The 24,322-nt window shown below is 37.8% G+C and overlaps 1 protein-coding gene across 2 annotated transcripts in view; it reads right to left on the bottom strand.

Moving 5' to 3' along the window:
- Window positions 1-4,204: 4,204 nt before the first annotated feature.
- The window catches only part of LOC122555374 (sorting nexin-9-like), a 92,529-nt gene continuing 72,411 nt past the window's right edge, over window positions 4,205-24,322 (bottom strand). For both annotated transcript variants that reach the window (XM_087992386.1, XM_043701320.2), the window contains 7 exons: window positions 23,260-23,360; window positions 18,126-18,203; window positions 16,506-16,582; window positions 16,284-16,373; window positions 8,838-8,952; window positions 7,432-7,523; window positions 4,205-5,508 (listed from right to left, as the gene is read on the bottom strand). In XM_087992386.1, coding sequence (XP_087848512.1) covers window positions 5,464-5,508; window positions 7,432-7,523; window positions 8,838-8,952; window positions 16,284-16,373; window positions 16,506-16,582; window positions 18,126-18,203; window positions 23,260-23,360 — 598 coding nt within the window. In that variant the 3' untranslated portion in view covers window positions 4,205-5,463. The remainder of the gene's footprint in view (window positions 5,509-7,431; window positions 7,524-8,837; window positions 8,953-16,283; window positions 16,374-16,505; window positions 16,583-18,125; window positions 18,204-23,259; window positions 23,361-24,322) is intronic.

Raw genomic sequence — 24,322 nt, 5'->3', positions numbered from 1 at the left:
TGCATTTCAATTTGAATGAATTCCCAATGGTTGTTTCACATAACTCTATTGAACTCTGTTTTGTTGAAAAATTTCTAACACACAACAAATTTCAAAATATAATCTAAAAATTCAGGTGAAAGTCAAGATCAATTTATATTTACATAGTAACTTTTAATATGTTGAAATGTCAGAAAAGCACTACACAGGAGCTCTATAAAATCAAGTGTAACACTGACTTCATAAGGAACGTTTAGGTCATTGACCAAAAGCTCAGTTAGAGATATAATCTGTAAGTAGGAAAGCGAGACAGAGCAGTGGGAAGGAATTCCAAAGTTTAGAACATAAGCAACTAAAGTACTACCACCAGTGGTGGAGAGATGATAATTATAGGTTGTTGAGCTGGAAGATATTACAAGGATAGAGGGGGGCCAGGGCCATAGAAGGATTTAAAAACAAGAATCAATACATTGATGAGCCATTTCAGGGGATCAGAACCTTTCACTCATAATAATCAGCATTCTGTTAATAAAACACTTAATTAATTTGGATTAGTATTAATGCAATTTATAGTGTTCTATGAAAAGAATAAATTATTTTAATAAAACATTTTAATGATTATCTATCATAATACACCTTTGCAGAATTTAAGTCAGAAAATGAAAGATCATCTGGGCCCTCCTGCTAAATCATTATTGATATAATGAATTTCTGTGTCTAATCTTGGTTAGTCCCCATGGTATAAGATCAAGGTGGAAAAGGGTGATAAATGTAGGAAATAAAATTATTAGGCAGAGAAAATTGGAGGCCTTGCATTCAGGAAGGAGATGACTTGATGACAGTTAGCAGAAGTTGGGTGCAATCGAGACTGTGATCACAGGAGTAGAAGTAATTGGAGACTTTTTTTGGCTCATAGGTCTATTGAACATTCCTGCCATCAGTCTTTGTATAATGTTAATTTTGCAGCTGGGATTGCAATATACAATCCATTTCTTGTTTTCTCTCATATCCTTTTCAGAAGAATCTTTCAGCATCATCTCTCCCTCTTTAGTGAAAAAGGAAAATTTAAAAAATGCAGTTCCAACTCCCTGTCGTGTTCTTGAGGTTTTAGGTTTTGACTTGAGACAGTGGTTAGATAGGAATGCCCTGGAATCCAACACAGATATGAATATTGCAGATATTTTTGAATCCTCGGAGTTTGGATGTTTCTCTCCAGTTTGTGTAATTACTAGCTTTTCCTTTGACGGCTTTAAGAAGTAAATAAAGAGAGAGACATAGTTTTCTCAATTTACAGTTACAAATCCATCTATCTTGTTCGGTAAAAGCAGTCCCTGGAAATTCAAAGACCCTGCTGTCATCACCTTTTAAGGAAGAGCCTTCCAAGGACTCACTGCCCTTTGTGACAAAAAGATCTCCTCACCTCTGCCTTAATTGGGTGACCCTTTATTTGTACACAGTGATTTGTAATTCTAGGTTCTCCCACAAAAGGAAACATCTTTTCCCCAAGTGCCCTGTAAAGATCTTGCAGAATGTTATATGTTTCAATGGAACTGATGCAAGAATGGCCTGTCTTATATTTCCTAAGACAACCCATCCAGGTTTACCCAGTTAAACATTCTCTGAACTGGTTCTAACCCATTTTTGACCTTCTTTAAGGGGAGACCAAACTGTACACAGCACTCCAGATGTAGTTGCACAATTGTCCTGTACAAAAATATACTTTTGTATTCAATTTCATTCTCAATAAACAATAACCTTCTTTCAGCTGAACCTGCATTAAGACATCCAAATCCCTTTACATCTCACCTCTGCAACTCTTGCCATTCAGCTAATATGCTTTTTTTGATCTTCTTGACAAAATGGACAATTTAACATTTTCCCACACTCTACTCAGTTTGCCCTATAACCTATCTATATCCCTTTGTAGCCTCCTTATGTTATCTTCATAACTTACTTTCCCATTAATTTTGTGTCATCAGGAAAAGTAGCAATCATACCTTCAATCCTTTTATTCAAATCACTTACATTCATTCATTGTAAAAGTTGAGCCCAGCCCCAATTTTTATGCTACACTACTTGACATTTCTTTTTTTTATTTTAAAAATATACTTTATTCATAAAATATTTTGATGATGTGTACAATTGGTCATGCCATACATCCGTAAACATTCCATTTCTTGGTATACAGAGACAGAGTAATCATTCATATATACAGGTCTGTACCATTACATATTTAGCTGAGGCGTCAGCGGAGCCCAAATGACTGCGTGGACATATCTTGCCATCCAGAAAATGGCTCACTAATGGCTATTCTCTGTTATGTGTTACGTAGGCAATCTTCGATCCACGCTGTAAGGATTTGCCTTTGTATTTGTGTGATTTTAAAAATGGGTTGAAATTAAAAATAATTACTTTAGAAATGTTTGAAAGAGTAGCTGCAGTTTTGAAAGCAAATAACCTTATTTACATGGCAGGCACTTTAAACAATTGTTTGAATAAGCAATATTGAGGTTCAGGTTGCAAATGATCTGGAACCAAGAGTGTGTAGTGGTATAACTTTTATTGGTTACAAGAAGCTGATTGGCCTGTGACAGTTATCAATTGACAGCGATCTTTTACTTGAGAACAACTATATGATTGATCGTTGGGTAGCTGAGCAGCTTGGAACTAGAAACAAGTTATAGAGAAGTAGGGCTGGAGGCAGGTAGATACTGAGTTAGAAAGATAGATTCACAGGCTGGCCAGCATTTACTGCCCATTCCTAGTTGCCCTTAAGAAGGTGGTGGTGAGATTCCTTCTTGAACTGAGGGAGATTTCCCCAGTGAAGGAAGATGATATATTTCCAAGTCAGGATGGTAAGTCACTTGGAAGGAAACTTGCAGGTAGGAGTGTTCCCATGCATCAGCTGCCTTGTCCTTCTGGATGGAGGTGGTTATAATTTTGGAAGATGCCTTGGTGAATTTCTGCAGTGCATCTTTAGGTGGTACACACTGCTGCTATTGAGTATTGGTGGTGGAGGGAGGGAACGTTTGTGGACGTGAATCAATCTGCTTCACCCTAAATGGTGTAAAGCTTCTTGAGTGTTGTTGGGGTGCACTCATCCAGGTGGGAAGAATGTTTCATTATACTCCAGGCTTGTGCCTTGCAGCTGGTGGACATGTTTTGGGCAGTCAGGAAGTGAATTACTCACTGTAGGATTCCTGATCTGCTCTTGCAGCCACAGCGTTTATATGCTGGCCCAGCTTAGTCTCCGGCCAATGGGGGTAACCCCCAGGATGTTGATAGTGGAGGCTGAGCAACGGTTATGCCATTGAATGTCACGGGGTGTTGTTTAGATATTTTTTTGCCTGGCATTTGTGTGGCATGAATGTTATTAACCAATTTTCAGCCCAAAGTGGGATATTGTCCAGATCTTGCTGAATTTGAACACTGCGCACAGTACCCTCAACTAGTAGTTTAATAGCTACATGTCTCTGAAGGCATTCCTCCAATTTAGCCTATCATAGAGACATACAGCATAGAAACAGACCCTTTGGTCCAATCAGTCCACGCCAACGATGTTCCTAAATTAAACTAGTCCCATCTGTCTGTGCTCGGCCCATATCCCTCCAAACCTTTTCTATTCATGACCTTGTTTTTTAAACATTGTAACTGTACCTGCATCTACCTCCTTTTCTGGCAGTTCATTCCACACATGAACCACACTGTGTTAAGAAGTTTGCCCCTCATGTCCTTTTTAAATCTTTCTTCTCTCCTCTTAAAAATTTGGCCCCGAATTCAGTTCAATACCTACCATGGCATGTAAGAAATTTTAATTCAGTTAAAATATTATATCTGGAATGGGGACCACACAATTATTAGATTATTATAGAAAATCCCTCTGGCTCACTAGGGGATGGAAACTTGTACTTGGTCCGTCCTATGTTCAACTCGAGATCCACTGCAATTTTTTTGACACTTAACCTTTTGATATGGGTAAACGAGTTATCTCAAGGGCAATTAGAGACGGGCAGTAAATGCTCACCTGGTCTGTGACACCCATATACCTTGAATGAATAAAAAATAATTGGTAACACTAGTTTTTAGTAAGCCATTTGAAAATTAAAAAGGAAGTTACATATATTTGAACGTAACGGTTATAACAATCTAAAATGATGCTGAGAAGTAAGAGATTTTTTTCTGATGTAAAAAGTTATAACAAAATAACTGTAACATGTAGCAAAAATATAAAAAACTTTATTAAATATACTCCAAACAAAGTACAAGTGGTTATATTTGTCTTCTTATTCTTCCAGGCTCAAAACATAACTGAAACCAACAGAAAATATCAGATACATAAAAACACAAAATATTAAATGCATGTTAATATACTATAAAATATTTACAGTGAAGTATTGAGTAGTCAGAGCAACATACTCTGTTTAGCAAAACAAAGATTTCTAAATTAGTACTCCTCTTTAAAATGACTCTTTCTCCAAACATGTGAACATTTTCAGTATTGTTTTTCCCTTCTATTAAGTTTCCCACATTTCCCAGTTCCCCAAATAAAATGGGAAGTAATTTTAAAACAAAATACCACTCATGCTAAACTTGTGTAATGTAAATGGGTTATCAAGCCCCATAGTAACTCAGAAGCAGAATCTCTTCTTGCTGTACTTTTCCTTTCTGTCACGTAGTGCTTTGCTGTAGGAAGTCACTTTGTACTGATTTCACATTATTGTGAATGCACAGTTAGGGCTGTGAGTTGTTATATAACTAAGCACTAAGAGTTTTATTTTACCTCCTGGAGTATTTGCAATTATTTTGCACTCTTCCCCCTTTTGTTAGCAAAGCTCTCTATTTTGAACCATCAGATCTCCATAATTGACTTAAAATTACTCCCTTTAGCACCTTGTAATTTACTTGAGTATGCAATCAGATCATTCACAATAGATGTATCACCAAGATGCTTTGACATTCCTATGACAATGTCATTTTAAGTTTACTTAATTTCCTAATCAACCTGCTCAGAGACGCTATTCCACACCTCTAGAAAAGGTGGGAGTTACACTTGATTACAATTTAGTCTCTGAGAACAATTTAAAGAATTTAATTCTTTAGGAAATTCCAAATTTAGTTATTTTTAAATGAGTAGGGATGTTGCAAAATGCACATTAGAATTAAGTTTTGGAGCATTTGCAAAGATTCTGCATTGCACAATTAGAGTGCTGTTGCAACAAACGTTCTTTACAGTTCCAGCAAAGAGCCTCAGAATAGCTGGATTTAATTGTCAGGAAATGTTTGTTAATGCTGCAAAAGTTCAATCAGAATTAAATGGAAGCAAATAAAGGAGTAATTACTGGAGCTGGTGACAAAATGTTGCAAGCAACACAAGTAGTAAAACTGAAAATATAAGTTAATAAATTTGGGACTTTACAAAAAATTTATAAGTCAAATTACAAAATTGTAACTTTTTGAAGAGGTCTAAGAGTCTGGTGGAAGCCATTAGAATTCAAAGCGAGCATATGCCTCTCTCAACTTATCTGTTATCTGTAAAATAAATATAAAATCAGATTAGAAATGTATATATTAGTAATATTGCAATGATCTTCCATTGTGTTCGAGTCTTGCACTATTTTCTTCATTTTGTTTTTGTCTCCCATTCTTTCTGACCAATGAACTCTCTCTATTAAAAAAAAACAAAATGCAGAAAATGCTCAGCTGATCTGAGCTCAGCATCAGTGAAGAAAGAAATAGAGTTACATTTTAGGCGGATGAATTTTTGTCAGAAACGAAGAAGTTCAAGAGATTGTTTCAGAAGATCTGGGATGGAGTTCTAAAGGGGAAGACAAATTTAACTAACTTGCTGGAGTTTATTTGGAAGACGTGAGAGAAAGAGTCGCTGAGTGCAAGGTTGTTGATGTGGTGTGCATGGACTTTCAAAAGATGTTTGATACCGTATATTAGACTGTGACAAACGTTGTAGCTCATGTTCAGAAAAGATTTACAAGGATGTTGCCAGGGTTGGATGATTTGAGCTATAGGGAGAGGTTGAATATGCTGGGGCTGTTTTCTGGAGGTCTGGGGGTGATCTTATAGAGGTTTATAAAATCATGAGGGGCATAGATAGAATAAACAGACAAAATCTTTTCACTTGGGTGGGAGAGTCCAGAACTAGAGGGCATAGGTTTAGGATGAGAGGGGAAAGATATAAAAAGGACCTAAGGGGCAACTTTTTCATGCAGAGGGTGGTGTGTGTATGGAATGAGCTGCCAGAGGAAGTGGTGGAGGCTGGTACAATTGCAGCATTGTATGGGCCAAATGCTGGCAAATGGGACTAGATTAGGTTAGGATATCTGGTCGACATGGACGAGCTGGACCGAAGGGTCTGTTTCCGCGCTGTACATCTCTATGATTCGATGGCTATAAAATTGGCAGAATAATAGGAAACAGTAACAGCCAATGGATATCTTTTGGACAGCAGGAAGATAGAGAGGGGAATTGGTATTGGGATTTCTGACTTTTCCTGATTTATATTAATGATATAGATCTTAGTGCAGGTGTCATTTCAAAGTTTGCAGATGATATAAAACTTAGAAGCTTTGTAAACGGTGCTTGCAATTTTACCACTCGAAGTACATCTAATTCTCTGAATAATTGATCTGTGCACAGACATGATAGTGGCTAGAGTACTTAGCCCGATCTTCACTTGAAAACATATCTGATTTAAAAAAAAATATTCATGGCGTGTGGGCATTTCTAGTGTTAGTCCTAGTGGCAGTTAAGACTCAACCACATTGCTGTGCATGTGGAGTACTTTACAGGCCAGAATAGAGAAAGCTGGCAGTTTCCTTCCCCAAGGACATTAGTGAACCAAATGGGTCTTTCTGACAATCAGTAATGGTTTCAAGGCCATCCGAGATTTTTAGATCAAGTTCCACCATCTGCCATAGTGGAATTCAAACCCATGTCTCCAGAACATTACCCAGGTCTCTAGATTAATAATCTCGCAATAATAGCATTGCCTCCCCTGATGCTCATTATCTGATCCCAAAGTAAGTTCTAGATAAATCTCACATCTTTACTGTCAAGTTCATATTTCAATGATACGTCTGTTAAGTTTTGAGAAAAACATGTTTGGCCATTGTCTACGACATATATGTCAATTTTCTTGTTCACCTCTAAATATTTACAGAAGATTGTTTTTTTGGTCAAAGATTCCCTTCATTGTCCCTACTCCAGGTCCAAAGTCAAAATATATTTAATCAATTTCTGCTTCAAAATGTAGTATTATTTCTTTCTGTTATGATTTTGAAGATCACTTTAATGAGATGATTCATTAAGTGTATAGTTCTAAAACAATTGACCCTTTTGGAAGATGGGAACATATTTCAATAAATTGAACTTGAGAAAACAAAATTCAAAAATGTTCAATAGTACTGTAGTGCAGGTCATGGATCATGAAATATTTACCTTGCTATACATCTGAACCTGTTCATACAGAAAATGTTGAATTGTTTCTTTGTAGTCATTAGTAAGTTCACGGTTAAAGTGATTGATTTCAGCTGTAAAAATAATTAAACATTGTTACTGAATTGAAAGTTTGAAAGTTCTCAAACACAACTGTTTAGTGAGAATTTCTCACTTTTAAATGCAAGTCTGTCAAGAATTCAGCATTTGGAGAATGCAAGTGTTTATAGCAACAATCTCTTCTTTCCAGCAGTTCACTGTTCAGGAAGAAAAAGTAACCAATGAGTCTTGTACGCTGAGACTAATGTAAAAGGCTACATCCTTAAAAGAGATTATTGATTGTTATATTTGCATTGCAGAATATGCTGAACAGTTTATATTCTGTCTTCTTTGAGTTCGAACAGTGACAATTATTGACTCCGTCAAGGAAGTCAGCCTGCAATGGAAATTCTGACTAAGCTGGAGCATGCTAAGTTTATAATTATACCGAGAAGTGTTTGTTCAACTGCAAAAAGATGATGTTGAGCTCAATAACTGCATTCAGACCTTTATCACCTACTTAAAAATAAAACAGGGAAACCCCTAACATTGCACAGAAAAATCAGTGCAGTGTTCCAAAGCAAATCACACTTTTATAATTAAAATTGATTTAAAATAAAAGCAAGGAACAGTGAATTTTTGGAAGGAAATTAAACAAGGGTGGAATTGACAGCAGGATCTTGTGGAAGTACATTATTAATTGAGCCAGACTGGAACCCTGTTGTAGTGTCATTTGTGCTTTAGCTGTTGTTTTTATATGACCAATTAAAATCCTTGACAAGTAGTAGGGATGTGGGGAGGCTGAAGTAGGTGGTGAACTACCTTTCCCATGCTGAATCACAGATCTGACCCAACACCATCTCCTGCCAGAAGTCAGGAGGACTGACTTTACTACCAATAGATGGGAGTCAAAATTAGTCAATAGTTAACTGCTGCTGGGGACCCAGGCCACAGTAAGTATGGATTTGAGGAGGTTGCAGCAAAATGAGAAGTCCATGGTTTCCTTGCAGAGCAAAAAGAAGAAATTTGTTTTTTTCTCCCAGTCCAAACGAAACATAAGAAAATATATAATTCACTTTCTTGACTTTCCCAATGCCAGAGAGTATCCATTGTCAAAAGCTTGTCACCAGGGGACTCTGGTTGAAATGTTTATGAGTCTCGTCTCTCATTTGAATTATGCCTTCTAGATTTGGCAAGTAAAAATAGTGGGGAATGGGAATATTGCAATTTGGGATGTGTCAGGGAATCATTGTGACAATGCCAATTTAATCTTTGCACCTGCTCAATTTCTACCTGATTGAGGAGGAGGTTAGATTGACTCCTGAGAAGTAGTTATCAAGAAAACCTAGACAATTTAAAAAGGTTCATACCCTGTATAGTTGAAGACACGACTCCAGCTTTGAAAACTATGGCTTCTTTTTCTTTCATTGTGACTTTGTTGACTTGAGCAAGTTTTTCATATTCATGAGCCTTTTCTATTGCTCCCTGGGAAGAAAACATCACAAAACGTTTTTCAACTAAAGTACAACTACAGCAATGCACTAAAATCTGTTTAGGTATTTAAAAAAAAAACTCAGAGAAAGTGAGGATTGCAGTTGCTGGAGAATCAGAGTCAAACAGTGTGGTACTGGAAAAGCACAGCAGGTCAGGCAGCATCTGAGGAGCAGGCGACTCGACGTTTTAAGCCCTTCATCAAAATGCATTCCTGATGAAGGGCTTATGCCCAAAACGTCGACTCTCCTGCTCCTCAGATGCTGCCTGACCTGCTGTACATTTCCAGCTCCACCCTTTTTGAAATGTAAAAAAAACCTCATTAATTATAAATTGCAGCACTTTCAAATCGAAAACAATAATTGTATACATGAAGGTCAGGCAACAAGAAGGTTGAAGATGACATGAAAGGGAGGATAATAGATCCTGGAGTTTGCAGAAGGCCTACCTTTTAGAGGCAGGGAATTTCGTTTTTGGCAGTACTTACGTTTTGCACACTGGAACTGCTCACCCAATAAAAATATCACCAGGGAGTCTCCTTTGAGGCAGATTCAATGCCTCAATAGGTAATGGTTTTTAATACTGGCCTGTTAGAGACTCATTCAACATATTATGTGGACTCCTGGGCAGTGCAAGAATAGGAGCATGATTTAACAAGGGGTAGAAGAATACTCTGACTGAAAATTTGTGTTTGGAGTTACAAAAATAAACCTAGCTTGTCATGTGGCAAAAAAATTAGTTTTTTGCCTCAAGAAAAGCATTATGGAATTTTACTATATAATTGGTATAAGAAACCGTGGAAAAGTTAGAGAGCTACTAAAAGTACATTCCATTGTGAACTATGAAGCAGATAAAAGTACAGATATACATAAATGTAAGATCAAAAGTGAAGCCACAGTGGCCGAGAGAAACTGGGCTGTGTATCACCTATTTTTTAAATGATGGCCCAAAGTCTCCAATAAAATGGGTAGAGGCTCACATTATTAAAAAGGCACAAAATCAACAGAATGCTGAATGTTGAAAATCCAGTCAGCATTTACAGTCCTGTTGCAGATTCAAATAAGAGGCCTAACACTAGTTTATCGACCCCACCACAACACTGGATTGCCCTGAGAGAACTGCTGACAGCTCCAGCTATGTTTGGACCACAATTGGAGGCAATAGCCTAGTGGTATTTTCGCTAGACAATTAATTCAGAGACCCATGTAATGTTCCAGAGACCCGGGTTCAAAATGGCAATTGGTAGAATTTGAATTTGATAAACATACGGAAATAAGAATTAAGATAACCATGATACCATTATTGATTGTCAGGAGAACCAATCTGATTCATTAATGTCCTTCAGAGAAGGAACTCAGCTGTCTGACCTTCATTTGACTTGAAACTAATGGCAATGTGGTCGACAATTGACTGCCTCTGGACAATAAATGCTGATCCAGTCAGGGACACCCACATCCCAAGAAGGAATTAAAAAAAGATAAATGCACACACCTGGTTTATCTGACAGGCAGTCTATCAGGTTACTCCAAATAAAAAGCTGAACATGGTGTCTGGACCTCACATTCAAAGAACTTGGTTCCTTTGCAAATATTGCCATTTGTGTTCACCAATGCACACCAGCCTCTCTTACAATGCTTTCTGGCATAAGATTCTCATTACCATTACCCTCAAGTCACTATTTCCCCTATCTCCCAACCTGCCTCTCTTCCTGGTAACCTTCTATCAGTTACCTGAGCGACAGCAATAGCCCAATCTTCAGATGCTCAAAGTAAATGCGGCCCAATAGCTGAGAAATGTGAAGTCTCACTACCATGTTAAACATAGAACATAACACAGTACAGGCCCTTCAGCCCTTGATGTTCTGCCAACATTTTACCCTACTCTATAATCAAACTAACCTACATACCCTTCATTATACTATCTTCCATGTGCCTATCCAAGAGCCGCTTAAAATCCCTAATATATCTGACTTGACTACCACTGCTGGCAGTGCATTCTACGCATTCACCACTAAAGAACCTACCTCTAACATCTACCCTAATCCTTTCTCCAATCACCTTAAAATTATGCCCCCTCATGATAGCGATTTCCATCCTGGGCAAAATGTCTCTGCCTATCCACTGTATCTATGTCTCTCATCATCTTGTACACCTCTATCAAGTCACCTCTCATCCTTCTTCGTTCCAATGAGAAAAGCCCTAGCTCCCTCAACCTTTCTTCATAAGACATGCCCTCCAGTCCAAGCAGCATCATGGTAAATCTCCTCTGCATCCTCTCTAAAATTTCCACATCCTTCCCATAATGAGGCAACTAGAACTGAACACAATATTCCAAGAGCTGCAGCATGACCTCGCAGCTCTTAAACCTAATCCCCCTGCTGATGAAAGCCAACACACCATATGCCTTCTTAACAACCTTATCGACTTCGGTGGCAACTTTGAGAGGTCTATAGATGTGGACCCCAACACCCCTCTGTTCCTCCATACTGCCTAGAATCCTGTAATCTGCATTCAAACTCGACCTTCCAAAATGTGTGACGTCACACTTTTCCATATCAAACTCCATCTGCCACTTCTCAGCCCAGCTCTGCATCCTGTCAATATTAGATTTTAGATTAGATTAGATTATTAGATTACATTACAGTGTGGAAACAGGCCCTTCGGCCCAACAAGTCCACACCGACCCGCCGAAGCGAAACCCACCCATACCCCTACATTTACATTTACCCCTTACCTAACACTACGGGCAATTTAGCAGGGCCAATTCACCTGACCCTGCACATCTTTGGATGGTGGGAGGAAACCGGAGCACCCGGAGGAAACCCACGCAGACACGGGGAGAACGTGCAAACTCCACACAGTCAGTCGCCTGAGGCGGGAATTGAACCCGGGTCTCAGGCGCTGTGAGGCAGCAGTGCTAACCACTGTGCCACCGTGCCGCCCACGGGAATGCAGGTTGCAATGGGACATTCGTCCTCCACACTATCCACAATGTTTAAAAAATCATTTTTTTATTTTCAGTGTGCAAACTCCAAAAGACATTCAGTTCTCAACAGGGTTAATCTGCACTGTTTTATTCGTGTGGAATGCAGCTATGGCCAAATACTTGTTTTGATTGTTTCTGTTTTCGCTATAGCTCACTGCTGCTGTGACCAGTTAAGTTTGAACACCCTATTTTTGTTTTGAAACCTGATTGAACGTTGGCAAATCCACAAGTTAAACTTGTGTAGTCATTCCAATTACTCTCAATTTTATGAATGGTTTGAAATATGGATTGTTTGGTATATGGAAAGATTGTATGCAATATTTTCAGCATTGTCATTCCCAATTTGCAGAATCCACTTTTTGATTAGATTAGATTCCCTACAGTGCGGAACCAAGCCCTTCAGCCCAACAAGTCCACACAGACCCTCCAAAGGGTAACCCACCCAGACCCATTTCCCCAATAATGCACCTAACACTGTGGGCAATTTAACATGGCCAATTCACTTGACCTGTACATCTTAGGATTGTGGGAGGAAACTGGAGCACCCAGAGGAAACCCACGCAGACACGGGGAGAATGTGAAAACTCCACACAGACAGTCGCCCGAGGCTGGAATTGAACCCGGGCCCCTGGCGCTGTGAGGCAGCAGTGCTAACCACTGTGCCACCCAGCATAAAAATGAGCCCTCCTAGCACAAAAGTAGATTTAAGTTTCTCAGCTACTATATCCTCAAATTCCACAAGCAGAGTAAAGGAAATCTACCCAATTAGCACTTTGTTTTGACAAAGAATCTGAACATTTGCACTTGTCATAGTTCTAGGCATTATATTTAAAATCAAACATACCAATGTTTCAAGCAAAATGGTAATACATTATATAGATTTTGTGACTTTGGTTTGTAGATTATATTAGTTACTATTTCAAAATAAATGGAGTTTAGTTGGTATAAAAAAATGATAATGTAATATAATGATCCTATTTTCATTTGTAGGATATTTGAATGCATTTATTTTGAATGAAAGATTACCAAGTGAGCCAATCAAAGCAGCATCATTTGGTGCCAGGTTTGCATTTATTCAATGTGCAAGCAATCAACACAAGGAGGAGGAGGATAGATTCCAGTTGTGTGTGGGAAGGAGGATTAAAGTGCAAGCATTAAAGTGAAACACAACTGAGTGAGTTTAAAGTTACTTAAAATTTTATCTTAAAACCAGACTTTTATACAAAATAAATCTGACTTCAAAATGGATGTTGCAAGGATGAAGAATCCTGATCTGCGCTGGCTGGAACTACTGTTCAGATTTGCCTGTATTTTCCTCATTACTCTGAACGGTCCAGTGGATTTTAAATGGAGAGCACTCTGTCTTTTCTGTGCTGTATTGTGCATTACAATGAACTGTACTATTCTCTTCCTGGAGACTGGTGCAAGTAAGGATCAATGTCGTCATATGTCACATTTCACAGAAGTGGGCATTTTTAGTCTTGCTGTGGCGTTCACTACAGAAGCTGTTGTTCAAATTGTCAGTGCTATCGAGATGGGTATGCTGTTGCAACCTGGCCAGTATCAGTTTCAACCTGGTCCAACTTGGTTGTCTGACTTTCACTTCGTAATAGTCTCAACTGCAGGCGTATGTTTTGTTTCTTTACTGTACTGGAAGGACCATTATCGCCACAGATGTTGGATTCTGCAGCAAGGCATGTTTGTGATTACACCAAAATCTACATATGGAGTGAAATTAACATTTTCTTTTATTCTACTGTTGCTGCTGTGGGATTCTGAAGAAAACGGAACCTTTTCAACGATATTCTTTTACTTAATAGCTCACATTTTTTCTGTATTTAAAGCTGCTACATTTGTGATTCTTTCTGAAGTATCCAAACTAAAGATCGGATTAGGAATCATTTGCATCAATGTAGTACTGATCTTTGTTTATGGCCGAACTCTGTTACTGTGGCCTGAGCATATTTTGACACAATGCAGTAATAAGGTATACGTAAAACTTTGTGCACCAAAAGAAGATGATAAACTGTGTATGCTTTCCTTTTATAACTTCTGTGCTGGAAGAGTTACCTTCGCAATACTATCAAGTATTAATATCCTGCTGCTCATTTATGATTCAGTATCCATACTTAATTTTCATAAAACCAACATGGTTAATAATATCCAAAATGAAGCGGTGTAATGCATTCCATTTTAATGAATTCTTGGTGAATAAATATAAACATCTTGATTTGTACATCCTTATCTCACTAATATATTATAGAGCTTACAGCTTAAAGTGAAGAAATATGTTTCTGCTAAGCGGGCAATAAATCATATTAGAATGGAAAAATTAGAGATAATAGGTTAATATTACAATGTATGGTATTACTAACAAATTTATTAACGTTCATTAATAATATCACACAATTTAACACAATTGCAACTGACAAGGAAAACGTGGGAATGGATGTCAGCAAGAGAGTTACTTTTAAAAGCACGGTTATTTGAGGGAAACTATCAAGAAAATAGAGCTGATGCAATGCAAAGCAAATCTCAGTTTAAAAATAAAATGTTCATTTCCGTTTGCAAAACCCAACTTGTTGATGTGATTCAGTCATAATGTCAACCTTTGTTGTTACACTCTTGCACATAAAATCCAAGCAAATCTCACTCACCTTCCATAAGAATATAAAGGAGAATGGGCAGGGGACTTCCTACCACAACCCTCCACTATAGGGTGTCTGCCTCAATTCCTTCCTATTTTCCCACCTGTCAGTACCACTACCCAGCTGCCTGCAACTGATATTAAGGTGATTTCTCTCCGAGATTTGCCAAGTTCAGATTCTCTTAAATTTTATCATACAGGATTTTTTTTTAAAAAACAGACCTTAAATATTTTGCTGGACTTCATAATGCATTAGTATTTAGTGTATTTAGGAATACACCAATCCTTGACCTGTGGAAGAAGTTCTCAATATTTGCTTGTTTATGGCTACTTTATATGTTCAGATAAGAAGCATTTTTTAAATTTCAGGTTTGAGTGGTGAAGTGTGACAAGTAACAGAATTGAGTACTTGTGGGAAGGTTGTTATAAATAACAACCATATTATCATAAAGTTCAATGTGAAATTATTGCCAATGAGGAAAAATAAGAGAAACCAAAGTACTCTTTAAACTTTCTTATGATTGTACCTACTAATGGATATCAATTAGTGCCATAAACAATTTCTCTCATATCTTCTCATCAGTACCTATTGGGATCCACTCAGTTTGCAGACCGACAAAACTACATATAGTGATATTTACAAGCACATTTCATGGATTAGCCTATTGCTTATGATATTGTGTCAACTGCATTCAATGTGAAGATCTGAATCTGTCCCTTACAACTGCTTCTAGCACATTATTACTGTTTATCTTGTATTGAATGAGTCACAATGGGCAGGTTGCCTCAGTTTTTGTTTCAAGTGGCTTCATTGGACTTCTCATCATTTCCAAACAAAATTTGAAGAATTCATTTGACCTTCCTGGTTTGTAAGGGTTCCTGAAACCAGTGGCTGCACAGTAACCTCAGCTGGAAATGGTGTCATCACAGATGTAGACATATAAGTAAGTTTACCTTTTGAAATCTCAAAAAAATCCCTCCAAAATGTGAGTTGTCTTAAATGCCAAATATTAAAGTAAATCATTGACGTTCACCATTATTTTGAAATGCTGTTGGTATTCAAAGCAAAGAGTGGGCATGTCTTAAACACACGCGATCTTCACAATGCAATCCATATTGCTTACTTGATCTTTTGTCCAGTTATAAAAAAATGCAAGATTGTATGTCAATCCACTTTTCAGCTATCATACAATCCAGCTATAAAAATAATTCTTAAGGAAACTTGCATTTCTGGGTGAAAAATTGATGATGACTACTCATGTAGGTATATAGTATGTTAATTGTAAAGTAGATTGATGTACAGTCAAAATCAAGACTTTTGGGGACAGAAAGTGGGAGCCCCTTTAAAGTTAAAAATCACACAACACCAAGGTGTAGTCCAACAGGTTTATTTGGAAGCAGTAGCTTTGGGAGCGCTGCTCCTTCTTCAGGTGGTTGTGGAATCCACCTGATGAAGGAGCAGCACTTCGAAAGCTAGTGCTTCCAAATAAACCTGTTGGACTATAACCCGGTGTTGTGTGGTTTTTAACTTTGCCCTCCCCAGTCCAACACTGGCTTCTCCACATCAGAGCCTCTTTAAATTATGCCATGACTTACTGCGTACCTTAATAACTCCATAAATTACTCATGATCATCGTTGTCCTCTATAAGTGTCCTAATATTATAATTCAGAGAAAAGAAACCTGAATCTAACCTTGAGGACGTTTATAATATCGGGGAAACAGGCCAGCAATCCTTTATACTCTTTACTGATCTCCAACAAACAGTGAACATCTTGCTTTGGCTGCAAGAGAAAGAAGAAACATAGCAGATATTTATTACATTGCAAAGGAGTATTTATGAAAACACAAATTTTTCAAAGAATGAATAAACAGTAAATATTTTCAAATAATTGCACTTAATTATCTCAATTTACCTGATCAAAATAAACATTCCCAATATCATCGTATGTTTTTCCCACAAATGCCAATGCATTTCCAATGGATTCTTTCCCTTTTGAAAAATAATTTCATAAAGTTTAATCTGTATTATGTTGGTATGACAATAACATCTACAATGTGGTATTTAGCAGCACTGTTTGTTGCTGCTGCATGCTTATCTATTTTGTAGTTGTCTTAGTGGCTATGGTCAAACAGATCTCATTAACCTGGCTCGAAATTCAACATCTTTCTATGGGCTCTCTCTATATAGGTGTGGATCACATGCCTAGAAATGCAGTTGCGGAGAAAGCAGTGGTAGCTGTGAATGTATTCTGTTAGCATTACATTAATTTTAACTTGGCTCAAAATGTACACAGAAGTCTGAGACATCTGGATATTTTATAAATATTGTTCACTATGCTTTTCAAGTTGCATTCTGGATGTGTTCAATCCTAAGTAGTATGAGATCACCTGGTCTTCGTCTTCCAGTTCTGAATTAATATTCATTTGCTTTGCTGGAACAAAGTTGCACCATAACTAAATCCTAGCATACTACTGCCAGTTGATGTGTCAACGGAACAGGGTAATAAAAAAAAATTAGGATTGCTTTGTTTATTTGTGTTATTTGCATTGCCCTCCTAAATCTACCCTATGCCAACTTGTTTGCAACTATCTAAAGGTATTCAAACTGGAATCAGCTTTGGACCACCAGACTTCCATGTTAGTTGGGTATGGCTAGGCAGTGGTGGTTCTGAGCTGGCTCAGAACTTGTATGTACATGAACTTCTCTTTAAGCTATATCTTTTCATCTTCTCTTATTCTCGAATTGTTAAAATAGTGCCGGATTATGGTGACCAAAAAAAGGTTTTTGCCGTATTCTATTGTATTTTACAGTGAAATACACTTGAAAATAAATCATTCATTTAGAACATGTAAATAATTAATTACACTCTTCCAGTGTTGCTGTTTGACAGTACTATGTCACAAATGCCCATAAACATAAAATCAACCTATGTGTTTTTTTTAACTCGCATATTAGATGTTGGCTCTGATTTGTGACAGAACCTTGTGTCCAGAGGGGCAGAAATATAATCAGCATTCTATTAATGATTAATCAGCTCATTAATCGTTGCAGGATTCTCCCCACTTTTCCCCTCAGGATACTTCTCTCATCTGACAATTTAGCCAGTGGAGGAGGAGGGGGGCAGGGGTTAAAACAGGAAATCGGGTGCCTTGTGAAATTTAGTCTCTGATAGAAGCCTAACGTAAGCAGAACTTATTTTAGTCAAATAAGAGAACAGGGCACAGGATACGAGCTAATGAGTGCACTGTGTTTTAGAAAAGATATAGAGGTTAGCGTTTTCTAGAATCCTGCCTGCAGCTGAAAAGACTATGAAGAGCAAACTCGAGGCTTCCAAGGTTCATCCAAAATATTGCATGGGTGCAGGTAAATTTACATGTATAACCTACATTTTTATGGTGAATTAATGCATCAATGTATGATATAACAGAAGTTAAATCTTACGTTTCTAAGTAATGTTTTGAAATTGCTGAAACCAGATCCTTATGCTTATTAATTTGATAAAGCAAAATCAAAGTATAACAATGCACTTTACCAAGATAGGTGCTTTTAGCAAATGATGCTGAGATATCTGAGAAGGCCTTCCCTATTTTGATATATTCTGACTTCAGTGCTGGAACAAGAGGTTTAAAAGTGACATAATTAAACACACGTTAACACAATTCAAATCATGCCACAGCAACACTGAGGCAAAATAGCCATGCTATCAATTTTGCATAAATTATACAAATTGCAATCAATACCTCAAATAATCTATATATTGATAGTCATATCAAATTATAACAAGCCATGGTTACCTGAACTGTAATCTTAACAATTAATACAATGGGAAATGCTTTTTGATGATTTCCAATGGTTTAGTAGCCAAATGCAAAGTGTATTCATTAGTCTGCTTTTTAAATAACTTATCCTTTCGTTGAACGTGGGTGTACCTGGCCAAGCCAATATTTATTGATTTTTGTAATTGTCCTGGTCATGAGCTGCCTGCGTTCTGAACCCACATGCAATTCTTGGAGTGTGGGGACATCTAGAATTCTGTTAGGGAGGTAGTTCCAGGATTTTGCCTAGTGACAGTGAAGAATCAGAGTTCCAATTCAAGATGTTTTGTGGCTTGGAGAGAAACTTGTGGGGAGTAATACTTCTGCGTATCTGCTGCTTTGCCCTCCTGAGTGGTAGAGGTTGCAGGTTTGGAAGGTGCTTGAGGAGAAGGCTTGGCTGCAGTGTATCTTGTATACATGACACAGTGGGATGCCAAGCAAATGGGCTGCTTTGTCTTGCATGGTATCAAGAGTCTTGATTGACACTGGAGTTGTTTCATTAAAAAAAATGGAGAGAATTCCACTATGCTCCTGACTTGTGCCTTGTAAATTGTGAAGGTGCTCTGGGGATTCAGGAGGTCAGCTTATGGAACCACCAAGAGGAACAAACAATTTATCCAAGATTGGTGTGTGGAAAAACTGGCTGCATCACCACTGAGCCCAGATAGAGTATTTAAGGGGAATGGAAGGGGAAGAGATCATTTCAGAGCTAATTGAGTGATGCAAGTAGTTTGGAAAATATTGTGTAGGGCCAGGAGAAGCATGCATATAAGGATCAACAATATTTCAATGAAGAGTGCAGGAGGGCATGTCTGAATCAGCACCAGACTACTTGAAAAGGACCTGTTAATCTGGTGGAGCTACTAAACAGGACTACCTATGTGCTAAACAGCAAAAGCAGCAAGCGATAGACAGACCTTACTGATTCCACAATCAATGGATCAGCTCTAAGATCTGCAGTTCTGCCACATCTAATTGTGAATGGTAGGGGTCAATGAAATAACTCACTGGAGGGGAAACCTCCACAAAGGAACTCAGGGTGAAGCATCTGTAACAGTCTTCAGCTAGAACTGTTCAGTGGGTGATCCATCTCAACCTCCTCCAGATATCACCAACATCACAGTTGCCAGTCTTTAACCAATTTGATTCACTCCATGTGATATCAAGAAACAATTGAAGACACTGCATACCACAACGGCTATGGGCCCTGACAACATTCCAGCAATAGTATTGGAGGCTTGTGCTCCAGATCATACCATAACCCTAGTTAAGGTGTTTCAATACAGTTATAGCATTGGCATCTACCAGATATGTCCTGTAGACAAAAAGCAGAACAAATCCAACCTGATCAATGTTCTGATCAATCATCACTAAAGTGATGGAAATACCATCAATTGTGCTATCAAGTAACTCTTTCTTAGCAATAATCTGTTCAGTGATGCCCAGCTAGGGTTCCGTCACGTCCATTCAGCTCCAGACCTCATTACAACCATGATTCAAACATAAACAGAAGAGCTGAATCCCACTGGTGAGGCGAGCATACTTACCTTTGATATCAAGGCCACATTGTGGCATCAAGGAGCCCTAGTAAAACAGGAATCAATAAGAATTAGGGTAAACCTCTCTGCTGATTGGAGTCATATCTGGCACAAAGCAAGATAGTTGCAATTATTGAAGGTTGGTCACTCAGTTCCAAGACATCTCTACATGAGTTCTTCAATGTAGTGTCCTTAGCCCATTCATCTTCAGCTGCTTCATCAATGACCTTCCCTCCATTTTATGATGAAAAATGGGATGTTCGCCAATGTTTGCGCAATGTTCCGCACCATTTGCAGCTCTGCAGATACTGAAGTAGTTTGTGTCCAAATGCAGGAAGGCTGTTACAAAATCCAGGTTCAGCAGGATTCCAGATTCGCACTCCACAAGTGTCAGATGGTGACCTTCTCCAAAATGAAAGAATCGAACCATTGACCCTTGACATTCAATAGCAAAATTACCACTAAAACCCTCATTATCAACATCCTGGAGGTTTTCCATTGACCGGAAACAGAACTAAACTAGTTAAATGAAGACTGTAGGTACAGGTGAAGGTCAGAGACTAGGAATATTTCAGTGAGTAATTCACATCCTGACTCCAAAACGCCAGTCCAAAATATACATAGCACAAGAATGTAATGAAATAATTCCTACTTGCCTGGATGAGTGCAGCTCCAACAATACATAGGAAGCTTGACACCATCCCAGACAAAGCTTCACTGGCATTGCATCCACAAACAACTCCCTTCAACATCTGTGCTTAGTAACAGCAATGTGTATTATCTACCAGGTGTACTGCAGAAACTCTCTAATGGCTCCTTAGACATCATCCTCCAATCCCATTACCACGTCCATCTGGAAGGACAAGGGGAGCAGATGCATTGCAAAACTACCACCAGTAAGTTCCTTTCCAAGTCATGCATCATCCAAAGTTGGAAATATATTGCTATTCATTCAGCATTGCTGGGTCAAAGTTTTGAATCTCCCTCCTTCATGGCATTGTGGGTATATCTACAGCAAATGGACCTCAATGGTTCTGAAGACAGTCTACCTCCACTGTCTGAGGAGAACCTGAAATGGGCAATAAATGCTGGCCCCAACTGCAACACCGTCATCTCTGAGTGCCTCAAAGTAGCCTGTAGCCAAATGCTCGATCAACATTGTGTGAAGCTCCTAAAACTGGATGCACTGCTCTCACTTCAAAATTTTAACAGAGCTTTTGCCTACTTCAAGAAAAGTCACATACTGCTCAGAAACGTGAAATTGGGCAGCGAATGATAGGCATTCAATTTTTTTGTTACATCTGTCTCCTGCTTCTTTTCACAAAGCGAAAAAGATGCTAGGCAGACAAATACAAATGTGTCTTCTTTTACCACTGAAGGACATTATGCAATACTTGGAGAATCAGCTCATGAATTGTATTTGTGCTAAGAAATCAGGTGTGACTTTTATTCAGACTGGGAGTCCTGAAATCAAATCTATACCAGTTTTAAGGACAGTAACAACAACCCTTCCACAGTGCTGCCATCCCTGAATGGTTATCGTAGATAGTACAACAAGACAAGACAATATTCAGATCTAATAATATTGTATCAGACGAGATAATCATAAAACAAATCCAATAAAATCCACAACAATAAGTGGTGGTTAAATTCTATAAATTTGTTGTGAAGTCAGCAGATGAAGAAATCTTTTGCTACTATGTGACAACTATTGCATATTAAAATATGTTCAAACAATGCATTAGATATAGTTTTAGCAGATTTTGAATCAGATTTGCAGGATTTGAATTCCCAACATTTTATATACATATCATTTACTATGTAACTACATAGAGAATATCAACTATTTTTGACTGGCATCTAAGTAAATCCTACTAATGCTAGCCTCCTAAATGTGGTAACTGATAAAAACGCAAGACCATTATTGAAGAAACCAAAGTTTCATCATCTTAATCTGTAAGATTCCTATTTATTATGATTACATAAGTGACCGGTTTGCATTTAATGTAGGGCCTAACATAGTCTAAAAAATCCAAAATGTTTTACAACCAATGAAATATTTTTGAAGTGATGTCTGTGACGTAGAAAATTAAATGTTCAATTGATTATGCTTGAATCACTTTAATCAAGCTTCCCTCCCTACCATAGTACTTAGCCAGCACTACTTAAAGTCACAAATGGCATTCTTCATGATTGCTGTTTTTCTCAGCTTTTGACATGGTCATTCTAGCCCAGAGATGACAGTTTAATCCTTTTCCTTAGTCGCCCAACTCAATGAGACTGTCCCACCTTGGTTAAACTCCTGTTTATCCAAGGGCGTAAACAGCATTTCCAACAAAGCCTTCTCTTTTTACACCTGCATCATTACATCCAGAGTTTCCAAAGGATCTATGTTACGAACCTCCTATTCATGTGGTTAAACAAGGGCTAGCAAAATGCAAATGAAAATAGAGTTTGAATAACAGAGGGATGCTAGCGGTGGCTACAGGCAGTGAAGAGGGGCAAGTCAGCAAATGTACAAAGAAACTTGACTTGGTGCAAATTGGGAGAGAAACTAACAAGTATCTACTTAACTGCTGGAGGAACATTTTTTTTAAAAAGCATAAATGCTTGGTGGCCAGAAGGATGATGAAAGGTGAACAGGTGACAAGAAACCAGAGTTAAAATGGAGACATTAATGAAAAGATCTCTAAAAGAATTTTACTATCATTTAAACAAAGTTCAGGAGAAATCAAAGTAAAAGGCTACTCTTGAAGTACAACTTATCAGTTACAATTTGTGGCACCAATATGGGTCTGATATGTGCCCCTAACATTGAATGCTAAAACAGTACTATGTAGAAGTGTAACTGGTAATATAGGTTTCATACAGTCTAATGACATTTTCAATTAAGCAATAGATGAAACATTGCATTTTACATACAATACATTCCCAATGGATGAATATGACTTCTGCTCGATAAGGTAATAAATATAGGATAAGGTTTAGAAATATGTACTCATGTTACAGGATGATTTCATCTAAATCTAGACTTTTAAACTAATCTGATATTGGCAACAGAACAAACTAATTTTAACTAGCAATATCCTTGTCCAGACTTACAAAATTTACTACAATAGTGCAAAATTACTACAGATTAGTTGGTTGTTGTGTTTGGTTTTAAACTGGTTACAGAATAAACATTATTGTTAAATTTCAGATCCATATAAATTAGTGCTCCCAACACCACTGATGGAAAATACTTGAATCACTGTAATGGCGTTGCTACTGAAGATGCATTTTTATTTTTTTAATCGAGCATTTTTACACGTACATCCAGTGCACCGTGTCGTGTGTTCCTCTGTCACTGTTATAAGATTTCTAACACTTTCTCCCATATATTTGGCAAAGGTCAAATATTTTTCTGGTTCTTCTCTGCCAATTAAAAGAAAGAAAAATCAATAAATAAGACGAACCATTTAAAAATTTTAACAGCTATATAAATATTAAATTCAATACTTAAACTTTAATTAGCATTTCGACTTTCTTAGCTCATCTTAGATTTGTTCTACCATATTAATAAAGTCTATGTTGAACCTCCCAAGACAGCATGACAGATGCAGAATCAGCAACTTGTGGTATATTGCGACATTACTATGGCTTTAAGAGGTGTATTTGATCCTCATTTTTTTAATATATAATGAAGAAAAGTTGAGACAGAGGTGCCGAACAGTCTGCTTCAAAGCCCATAAAGTACAGCTCTCCCTTTCTCTCTCTCTGTCTGAGTCTGCTCTGGATGACTTGCTTCCTGGACTGGAGAATTGCATGTGAGACAAACTATTTTTCTGCATTTGCCTTTGCCAAGCGTGTGTTTATGGGACATTATTATGTTGAAACAGTAACTGCGTAGTTGTTAAATAATTTATTATTCTGTTAAGTTTTCCAATAGAGTTAACTTCTGTTCTGAGCTTGAAGGTTTGTTTTCAGATGTTTCGTCACCATCCCTAGGTAACATCATCAGTGAGAGTCTCTGGTGAAGTGCTGGTGGTAAGTCCCGCTTCTCTGTTTATAGGTCTTGGTTTCTTAAGGTGGGTGATGTCATTTCCGGTTCTTTTTTTCAAGGGAAGGTAGATAGGGTCTAAATCGATGCGTTTATTGATGGATTTCTGATTAGAATGCCGTGCCTCTAAAAATTCTCCTGTGTGTCTTTGTTTCACCTGTCCTAGGATGTGTGTGTTGTCTCGGTCAAAATGGTGTCCTTCTTTGTCTGTATGTATAGAAACTAGTGGTAGTGAGTCATGCCTTTTGTTAACTTATTTCAATTTCTTCTTTCTTTTGTTGTATTTTAACTGTAGTGTATGAATAAAGTGTGTTTTGCTTCAAAACTGGGAGTTTGA

Source organism: Chiloscyllium plagiosum, unplaced genomic scaffold, assembly GCF_037043375.1.
Source record: "Chiloscyllium plagiosum isolate Xiang-an unplaced genomic scaffold, Cpla_swu_hap1 HiC_scaffold_12, whole genome shotgun sequence".
NCBI lineage: Eukaryota > Metazoa > Chordata > Chondrichthyes > Orectolobiformes > Hemiscylliidae > Chiloscyllium > Chiloscyllium plagiosum.
The sequence above is the reverse complement of the archived record's forward strand: the minus strand, read 5'-3'. Positions and strand labels throughout refer to the sequence as shown.